Below are 11,195 nucleotides of genomic sequence, written 5' to 3'. Positions count from 1 at the left end.
CCCCTATTATTTCATGCACACTTTATTCATTGTTTTAAATTATTATTTTCTTTTAAGTTATTTTGTGCATCACTCTGTTTTGAATTTGATGCAAATTTGCAATGCATGAGGGTCATCCTTTTGTGTTAAATGGCTGCACAAAGCAAGCATTTGTTGACTCGCATGTTGATAAGAGCATTAAAACTTGGAACTTGAAAAAGATCTGTTTAAGGTAAAAAAAAAAATTAATAAAAATGCGATTAATTTGCGATTAATCGCGAGTTAACTATGGACAATCATGCGATTAATCGAGTTAAATATTTTAATCGTTTGACAGCACTAATATATATATATCATGGATGACAGTATAGCTAGTCAAAATCCATACTTTTGCATGGATCCATGACAGTATACCTTCATATTCTGTATAATTCTATAATGTACCTTAGACCGGGGGAAAGGCGGAGTATTTATGAGAAAGACCTGAGGCTCTGACACTAAACATCTAAATGTCTATTTTATGTGTATCAATGATAATCAAACTGTAAACAAAGATGCCTATTAAGATGGTTCCCTGTTCGATTCCTGCTCCTCCCGGGCAGCGTGTCGAAGTGTCCTTGAGCAAGACACTTAACCCCCAACTGCTCCCGATGAGCATGTTGGCACCTCGCATGGTTGCCTCTGCCGTCGGTGTGTGGATGCATGAGGAACAAACATTTTTTTTAAACGCTATATAAATGCACCATTTATAGCTCTAGCTCTCGAAAACCAAGAAAGTCTTATGTATTTACATGCAAATTAGTAAAGGAATGCTGTAGATTTTCAATAGCAAGATACAAGATACAATATTCTGTCGTCTACATACAGATTAGCATGGCAGCTTGTAAGGGATGAGCTAATGTCATTGATATGAATGGAGAATAAGACGCAACCCTGTGGCACACCCTTGTTGTTGTTGTTGTTGTTGTTGGCAGAAACTCTGAACTGATATTTCCCAGCGTAGACAGACGGCCTTCAGTTACTGAACCAGATGCATGTCTAACCTACACTGTAGCACTCAACAACACTTTGATGAACATTGTTACTCAGCTGATAGAGTTGTGCTTTTCCTTCCTGATGACTTGTCGTACAGAACTTGTAAGTTGCTTTGGATAAAAGCGTCAGCTAAATGACTAAATGTAAATGTAAATGTAAATGATGTATGATTCAAAACCAGTTAAGAGGAAAGACACGGATTGATTGATGGCAACGGTGGTTAAACGGGTTTATTTGACTAAAATACTCTCGTCACTTACCTTCTGCACGCCCTCACCTGCACCTTGTGTATACTGTTTATTTCTCTCATATTTTTATATTCAGATTTCATTGTATTGCCTATATCTATGATATATTTCCCTGTCCATACCTGTACCTCCCCTCCCCCGTTCTGCTATGACACCCGAATTCCCCCAAGAAGATCAATAAAGGAATATCAAATCAAATCAAATCAAATTTATTTGTAAGGCCCGACAACACACGTTAATGTCCCCATGGGCCGGACACGTCTTCTTTAAACACGTCAAGAAGAAACATCACAATAAGTCAAGAACAAAACAAGAACACCATAAGGTCCAACAAATTTAAAATAAATGCAAAATAAATGAATCCAACACTCCCAGACAAATTTAAGATAAAGCTGATAGCGATAGCAACTGAACATTTTGAAAAATTAAAGTTAGAGCTGATAGCAATAGCAACTGAACATTTTGAAAGATTAAAGATAGAGCTTATAGCGGATCTATTTGAGGCACAGGGGCGGCGCAAAGAGGGTCGCGTCCTCCCCGTCTTAATCACGGGACGTTCAACACTCCGGTCATCACTCCGAGACAGCCGGAGACAGGGAGACAGGGGGCGGTGCAGAGAGGGTTGCAACCTCCCCGTCATCATCGCGGGACGTCCAACACTCCGGTCATCACTACGAGACAGCCGGAGACAGGGAGACAGGAGGGCACGCAGAGAGGGTCGCATCATCCCGGTCTTCATCACGGGACGTCCGACACTCCGGTCATCACTCCGGGACAGCAACTCACAGGGAGACAGGGAGACGGGGCAGGCGTTAGACAGCTTGCGTGATTGTGGTGGGCGGACATAGCAATAGATACAAGTGGTAAGCATATATGTGAATAGAATAGATATATGAAGTAAGCATATTATGTGAATAGAATAGGAGTACTTAACCCAGCAATGAAACCACGTTGACAGACCACGGACAGAAGACGGTAAGAAGCTGATCCATGGCCTCGGTGGTGCACGTAGAACAGTCACTGCAATCTTTGCCAAGACCCCGAGACATATCATATCAGATCTCTTTTCTCTCTACTCCTCACCTCTCTTCTAAATGAAGTGTGTGTGTGTGTGTTTGAGAGAGAGAGAGAGAGGGGGGGGAGGAGATGGAGAGAGAGAGACAGAGAGAGACACACAGAGAGAGAGAGAGAGAGAGAGAGAGAGACACAGAGAGAGAGAGAGAGAGAGAGAGAGAGAGAGAGAGAGAGAGAGAGAGAGAGAGAGAGAGAGAGAGAGAGAGAGAGAGACACACACACACACACACAGGAAAGACTAGACACTTACACTTTGAACTTGACTTCTCTGAACTCCACTTCCCTATGCATGTCTGAGGTAGAACCTTATGCACTTGGTCCATTTTTGATAATGTCATGTCCTTGTGTTGATGATATACACAGGTCAGGGTGATGACAGGTGACAGGTCGCCAGGTGACAGGTGAGAGGTCGGGGTGATGACAGGTGACAGGTCGCCAGGTGACAGGTGAGAGAGGCGCACGAGCGTTCACTCCTTTCCCCCTCCAGCAAAGTCCCCTTTCTCTCTACTCCTCACCTCTCTTCTAAATGAAGTGTGTGTGTGTGTGTGTGTGTGTGTGTGTGTGTGTGTGTGTGTGTGTGTGTGTGTGTGTGTGTGTGTGTGTGTGTGTGTGTGTGTGTGTGTGTGTGTGTGTGTGTGTGTGTGTGTGTGTGTGTATAGAGAGAGAGAGAGAGAGAGAGAGAGAGAGAGAGAGAGAGAGAGAGAGAGAGAGAGAGAGAGAGAGAGAGAGAGAGAGAGAGAGAGAGAGAGAGAGAGAGACACACAGGAAAGACTAGACACTTACACTTTGAACTTGACTGCTCTGAACTTCACTTCCCTATGCATGTCTGAGGTAGAAGAGCCTCCTGCTCTTGGATACATTATTAGGCTTTATGCAGAGACATGGTCCATTTGATAACGTCACGTCCTTGTCGAGTCAAGTCAAGTCAGTTTTATTTGTATAGCACATTTACAAATGACTATAGCAGCCAAACCAAAGTGCTTCACATGATATGAGGGCCGACGTTCCACTCTACTGGTTAAAATTGCTTACTCGTCGTGAGTAGTACGTTCGTTGATAAAGAAAGGTAATGTCCATAGCCGCTCCAGTGTAAAACAAAGATATCCAAATGGTTTATTTCGCTACCACAGCGAAGTCTTTCTTTACAGAAGTGGTCCTAAATCTATTTTCCTAAATATTCACGTCACTACTACAAGGTAGGAAAACTATTTTCCCAGTCTCCAAAATCACCGCCGACTCGACACATGAAAATTCATAGCATGCTCGGCTATGGCATCACCACAAATGTTCTAGAATGTTCGATGTTCTAGAATGTTCGTCTATGGCATCACCACAAATGTTCTAGAATGTTCGATGTTCTAGAATGTTTGTCTATGGCATCACCACAAATGTTCTAGAATGTTCTAGAATGTTCGTGTATGAAATCATCACAAATGTTCTAGAATGTTTGACCATGACATCATACTCTGACATCACAAATGTTCTAGAATGTTCTATTATGACAAATACGACGGTTCAATGACTTTATATAAATCCAATCAATATTAAACATTCATATAATACAATAACCTAAATATATAGCTTTGGCTCCTATGATAAAAACACATACAATGCAATAGAATACACTAAAATTACAGGGGGAAAAAGGTATAGTACAGTACATAAGAAAGCAAGGGCAAAGTGCAATATAAAAAAGAGACAGGGAAATTGGATAAAAAGTCCAGAGTGACAGCAGACGTCATATGGGTGACCAGGTGTCCCCCTTTTGGTTGTACTGTCCCACCATTTGACCAAATGTCCCGCGTCCCTCATATTGAGAGGATGTCCCTCTTTTCGAAGCCAAAAAAAACATGCGTCTAAAAGCCCCTCCCTACAGACAGTAAACGTAGCAACCCGCCTCTTGTCCACACACATTGCTCTGATTGGTTATAGTACTTTAGCGTGCTGCTTGCCTGCTTGTGACGTGACTGAGACTGAGTCGTGACGCTACCTCATATCGCAAATCTGATTGGTCAAAAAAAACACAACAACATTACAAGCAAACTAGTTCAAGATGGAAAGCAGTAAAAAGAAACGGACCTGCAGTTACAACCAAGACTGGCAAACGACACATGACTGGGTGAGGCAGATGGCAGGCAATCCGCAGCAGGCTTTCTGTGTTTTGTGTCATAGTTTGTTTTCAATTGCGCATGGAGGAGAATACAACTTGAAGCGCCACAGTGGACGTGAGTCTCACTTGAAAGTGGCTCACCAATGGGGGAGCTCCAGTAGCTCACCACGTACCGCGAGTGCTATTTCAGCGCCGTGGACAACCGTGCTCGTCACGGATCTGGGGCTGAGCGCGTTCGAATCCCGGACGGCAGCCGTGCCTTTCCCAGAGTGTCTTCCCCCCATCTGAACCCTTTCAGCCTGCTTCTGTCGGTCGAACTTGACCAAGTATAAATGCGATGAAAAAGCGATAAACGCTAAAAGAACCAGCTGACTGGTCAAAGTTTAAAAAAAAAAGAAAGTGGCTCACCAAAAAGAAACATCCAGATCTATGGATATGTTTCTTTTTAAACCAAACAATGATAGCCAGACGGACAAGGTCACTGCAGCTGAGATAACAAGTGTCTATCACACAGTACAACACACCCATTCATACAGGTCAGCCGACTGTGGTAACCTTTAACCTTTGATTTAAATCTATTCGTTGAAGACCATGGCAGTTATTCTAATATAGAAACACAATTTATTTGTATTATTATTTTTGTATTATACTACACTGTTTTCCCTAGTTCTGTGTTAACAGGGAATATCAAACACAAGACATTCCTGTCAAGTGATGACGTTTGAATATTTAAAACAGATGTTAGGTGGTATTTAATTTGTATTTATTTTGATTTAACCTTTAACCTTTGATTTAAATCTATTCAGTGAAGACCATGGCAGTTATTCTAATAAAAAAAATTACATTATCTATCTGTCCCACTTTGTCCCACCAAAATCGTACTGTTGTCCCACTTTGTCCCACCAAAATCTTACTGTTGTCCCACTTTTGGACTTTTTGCATCTGGTCACCTAGTCATATCTAAATGCTAGCTCTGGTCAAAACAAAAGCAAGGGAGAAGAGGTGTATTTGTAAGGGGGTAGGGATCAATAAGCTTAGCTTCCCTCTACTCCTTTTTTGGACATGTCTGCTAACTAAATACATTGCTTTTTTTTTTTTTTTTTTTATATTAATGTTCAAATTTTGTTGTTGTTATGATTGTTCTGTTTGACGGAGCTAGATACCGTGATTTGTTGGGAGGAATATGGAGAATACATGTTCAAAAATAAACTTTTTCAGTCATTCATTCATTCATTCATTTGTGTTGATGATATAAACACACGGGTTGGGCGTCGGCGTGACATGACAGGTGACAGGTCCCAGCCAGGTGAGTGACAGGTGAGAGAGGCGCACGAGCTTTCACTCCCCAGCAAAGTCCCACCTTCTTCTCTTCCCGCACAAACCGCCGACCAATCAGCGTTGAGATTGCTGCAGCACGTGGTCGGTGACGCGAGTGCTGCGAAGACGCGCGTGAGGAGAGGCGATCACAGAACTCCGCTCAGTTTGAGGTAAGAGAGAAAAACAGCTCGTTTCAGCCCCAGTAGTAAGTATTGTTTTTGGTTATTATTACAATACAAGTATATTATGTCTCTGACTACGACGACAGTGAAGTGTGAACCCGTCACGTCGGTTCTTACAACAGTGCGGGCTGACGAACTGTCTTTGACATTTTAACTTGGTGCTTTTAAACCGCCGAGCTAACTATGCTAACAGGCTAACGTTAGCTAACTATGCTAACAGACTAACGTTAGCGAACTATGCTAACAGGCTAACGTTAGCTAACTATGCTAACGTTAGCTTGTCCCATGCGGCTAACAGGCTGAGCCGTTTCTAACCCGTAAAGCAAATGGCTCTTTCTGTCACACAAGGTTATGTTAGCTACCGAGCTGCTAACAGCCAGTCCAGTCAGCCGTATGTGGGCATTAGCTAGGTAACTAACAAGGTTGACGTCGTTATGGATGGATCATCATCGCACATGTCTAGATGCCAGCTAACCTAACATCATTGTCCCCAGTGCTAGCTTGTAGGTTCTCCTCGGTTAGCTAGCTAGGTTAGCTGCTGTCAAATAATGTGTAATGGCACCGCCCATAGCTGTTTGTGTGTGTGCATGTGTTAGTTAGCTTATCATCAGTGGATATTAAGCTTGTATGTGATTAGCTTCGTGATATCTAGTCGGCAAAGGTCTTATATGGTGTTTGATACCAGTCCTCCCTCCCAGCATGTCTAAACTGGGAGATGCTAACCAGTCTAGCTAACTGTAGCATCATGTCAATGCGTCATCGGCCTGCGCTTCACTCTCTAGGCTTCTTGCTGCTCATGTTGATTTCTCAATAGCTCAGCTGGTTTTTTCTGTCGTCGGCGTGTTATTTAGTCGGGTTGAATTGAAAATGGGGGGCCCTGACGTAAACAAGACGAAAGTCTTTCTCTGGTCTGCATCCCCTTAACAATTGTGTGTATATTGAGCTGTACTGTATTGTACCCATTCTGCAATCTGTTAATAAAGTTTTCAATCAATCAGGTTTATAATAACCGAACGTGGCGATTCCCCCACACAGCATCCTAATCTATTATTTAGTAGTACCCCCGTTTACCTTATTGACCTGACATGGTGTTTTATAGTTCCCATACCAGCTAAATTCATGTTGATTGATTGATTGAAAACTTTATTAACAGATTGCAGAATGGGTACAATACATTACGGCTCAATATACACAATTGTTAAGGGGATGCAGACCAGAGAAAGACTTTCGTCTTGTTTACATCAGGGTGACAGGGTCCCCCATTTTCAATTCATAACATATGACATACACGACAGTACTGCTACATCTAGACATTTATGACATACCAGATCTACAAATACAGTACTGTTTGTGAATTGTGATAAAAAAATAGTCAAAAAAGCGAGTATATACATTTGACGTATTCTTATGTCATGTAGTTAATCGGTGCTCGTTTTGACGACCGTTTTTGCTAAATCATTGTGATCTCTAGACGTTTGTCTTTCGATGTCTCATCAATACCGTTTTTACCTGTGTTTTGTTTGAAATAGAGGGAAGGAGCTGCCACTCAATAATGGACGCCAGCAAAGGTAATGTTTGTTAGCATAGCCATATTATCTTTTGATCACTAAGCACATAATACTATAGTCTCAAGTGTGGGGTAGGATAATAGTTGTGTTCTTGCTTCGCTAGTTTGTACAATAACAAGGTGTGTGTGTGTGTGTACATGAAAGGCAGGTCTGTCATGAAACATGCAGAGAGGGGCAAGGAGGCTTTTGTCTTCTCTGACAGTCCAAGTCATAGCTTTGAAAGTGCTGACACGGTACACCAGTCAACACTATGGCCCGTTAAGATATAACAAGTTGTAATGATATAACAGTTTGATATAACGGGTAGTAATGATGTAACGGGTTGATATAACGGGTTGTAATGATATAACATTAACAACTAATAATGAATGACATCACGGCAGTTAGGGTAACATATGTATACTGCACCTGTGTTTACTTACCGGTACTCATAGTATATATTCAGATTCTAGTGTTTATTGTAACCATATTTATTGTAATGTATAATATAACTGATAGGGCAATAAAGGGCATACATCATCTGCACCTTTTGATCACACTGCCTACTTGCTCAGATGTGTACATTCGTATATATTCATGCGTATATTCAGAGTTAATTATATTGTTTACACTACCTTTTTTTTTTTTTTTTTTTACTTTTCTACATTTTATCGCCTGTATTTATGTCTTCTACTATTACCCTGCCCATACCTGTACCTCCCCTCCCCCATGCTGCTATGATCCCTGATTTCCCCAAGGGGATCAATAAATTAATATCTTATCTTTAATCTTAAAACCTAAACAGACGAGTCACACAGGTTGGCATATTGATGTTCTGCAATTTCTATAGATAAAGTGAACAAACCTCTTCCTCTATTGACTGGGTTCATATTACTACTATATTACAACCAGGGCTGTATGTTCACTTTTTCTTTTGCTCATAGCACTGGTGCTACCGTACAGAGGATAATTTTGTAGCACAGGACAAAAAACGCGTAGCACGAGTATAAAACGTCTCTAAAAACTACCGCAAGTCGTGCAGTTCATCACTTAAACAGGTGTGTGACTGGAAGAACATGCAGGGTGCAGACAGGACACACAAAACCCAAACCTTAATGAGAAACATGTTTTCTTTATTTGCAAGGACATAACAACCAAGGCACCTATATGTTACGCTTTGTTTGGGGGGGTTCGTTTCTTTACTTTGATTTAAGACTTGAAAACGCCTCTTCGTTTTGTGGGGCTGGGCATTGATTTTCATTTAAAATTATACAAAGGCAATTTAATAATACACTTTAATAATAAACTTTATTTGTATAGCACCTTTCATACAGAAATTGCAGCTCAAAGTGCTTCACAGCAGTAAATTACATTGCAATTCAGGCTCAAAATGAGCATAAAGTGCAGACATAAAACATCATTGGTTACAGACGTATACAACCAGCATAAAAAATATAGCAGTAAGGCTAATCAGTTTTTCACATTAGGATCTAACATCCCAATAGGCTTTTTCTGTTTACGGTTTGATTCAGTTTTGAAAATAGGCAGTAATAAAAATAATAAAATAGAATAGACAGGAGTAAAAAAGTGCAATGAGTTAGTAAAATAGAATAGACGGTAAAATGATGCAGTACTGCAGTGAGATAAAATAGTTCAATAAAATAAAATAGCCTGCCTCATTTAAAATACAATAATCAGTGTTGATGTAATGAGTCTAGGCGGCCTAACAGAGCAGCGCTCTTAACACTTTATAAACAGAGCAGTGCATCGCTCTTAACACGTCAAGCTCTTAAGACCTTGCCATTACGAGGAAATCGGTGACTATGTTTTTACTTTCAAATTATATGGAAATTAGCCATGCCATAAGACTTATGCAGCAAGGCAACAATCCTAAATATTCAAGCAGAAATACACAATAGTGGTTAAATAAGACGTGTAGCATTATGGATGGTCTGAGATGACAATGGGACCTTTGGGACACTTTGAAATACTGTAGAAGTTGTAGTGAGTTCTTCATGCAAGGACTCCCTAAAATGTCAGTGAATAGAGGGAGTTCAATGATGAAAACTAACCAAAACCCATCAAAACATAAAACAGTTTAAAATAAAATACAGTCCAATGGTTTTCCAGAGGTACAGAGATGAAGGAGTTTGATAACTGGCCGTATATGTATTTATGTGCATATGTAGTTGTGTGTGTATATATATATATATATAAAGGGCTAGAGAAACTATACAGGGCAACCTACAGTTTTGGCAAATATGAATATGGTATTATTCCAAAAGGTTTTGTTAACTAAGTAAATTTGTTTCAATATAAGTCTTGACAACAAAACGAGCAGTTAGCAAAGTATGAATTGGGTCGCTTTCACATATAGTTTGGTGGACTCTGTGCGATTTGGGGGTTGAAGTTGCAACATTGTTGCATTCTTCATTTGGTTCGGTTTGCTTTCACACTGCAATTTGTCAAGTGCACCAAACTTTCGGAACAATGTCACGCGATCGAAAAGGGCGCTCGTCTATTGGATATATAGAATCCCAAAAACAGGCTTCGGGGACAGCTCTACAGTGCACATACACACATACACCACATTATTCTGCCAAGCAGCCCAGCCCAGCGCACACACATACACACCACATTATTCTGCCAAGCAGCCCAGCCCAGTGCACACACATACACACCACATTCCGGATGCGGGCCAGAGTTAGCTTTTTTGGTCCGCACCAGAGTTGAATGAGCTTTCACACTACCCCAAACCAAGCGGACTATCCGAGGAAACAAACTCTGGTGCGTTTAAAGCGGACCAAACAGCTCTGAGTCTGGTGTGAATGCGACCTTAGTATAGTTATATAGTATGATCTGATGAGTAAAAAGGGGTGGGATTAAATACGTGTATGCTTCTTCCCACTCCTTTTCAAATATGTAAATGGCCCCAAAAGAAAAGAAAATGGTGTTTTTTTGTTTATATTTAAATTTTGTATACCGGTATACATTTATTATTTGAACGGCTTAAGGCTATATCTGTACTTGATGTTTGTTTGTTTGCATATTTGAAATAAACTTCAATTAATAAAAAAAAATTCACATGCAAGAGACTAGTATTCAACTCTAGGGAAGGTCTGGGAAAGGTTTAGTTGAAGCCATAGGTGCCAGCAGCTGCTGATCCCAAGGGTTCACATACTTATGCACACAAGGATATTGCATGTTTAATCATTGTATTTAGTAAATAATCCAAATATATTCAAACTATTTGTGTTTTCCTTCAACCATGACACACTTTATCAGAAAATGTATCTTGGATGAAGATATAAAGACTAATTGAAAAACTGACTATTCCAAAGGGGTTCACATACAGTACTTTCAAGCAACACTGGATATATATATATATATATATATATATATATATACGTACAGTATATGAATATAATGCATGTTTTTTGGCCTGGCGGGTGTTTGTTGTTGTACAATTACAGCAGAAACACTGAGTTGTGTCCATGTTGATTGACAGGTAAAGGAAACCAGGGGAAACCAGGGGATGTTCCAGGAGGACAGGTGGACAAGGACAAACCTGAAGGATTCCACAACATGGAGAGGTGTGTGTGCAGTGCCGTCTGGGAGAAATGCGAGGCCCTGTGCGAGATTTAAACGCGAGCCCCCCCCCCCCCCCCCCCCCCCTAAAGAAAAAAATATGTAATATAATATT

The 11,195-nt window shown here is 40.7% G+C and overlaps 1 protein-coding gene across 7 annotated transcripts in view; it reads left to right on the top strand.

The window, feature by feature from the left end:
* The first annotated feature begins 5,873 nt into the window (after nt 1-5,873).
* Nucleotides 5,874-11,195, top strand: part of nap1l4a (nucleosome assembly protein 1-like 4a) — a 43,509-nt gene continuing 38,187 nt past the window's right edge. For 6 of the 7 annotated variants that reach the window (XR_014620753.1, XR_014620754.1, XR_014620755.1 and 3 more), the window contains exons 1-3: nt 5,898-5,968; nt 7,475-7,513; nt 11,001-11,085. Coding sequence is in view for 3 of the 7 variants with exons in the window: in XM_084335563.1 (XP_084191689.1) it covers nt 7,498-7,513; nt 11,001-11,085 (101 nt within the window). In the remaining 4 variants the exon portion in view is untranslated. Of the gene's footprint in view, nt 5,969-7,474; nt 7,514-11,000; nt 11,086-11,195 lie in introns of all 7 variants that reach the window. The other variant, XM_084335564.1, reaches the window with a different exon arrangement.

Source organism: Notolepis coatsorum (genome assembly GCF_963971535.1).
Source record: "Notolepis coatsorum genome assembly, chromosome: 18".
NCBI lineage: Eukaryota > Metazoa > Chordata > Actinopteri > Aulopiformes > Paralepididae > Notolepis > Notolepis coatsorum.
Note: the sequence above shows the minus strand (reverse complement) of the source record. Positions and strands in the feature narration are given on the sequence as shown.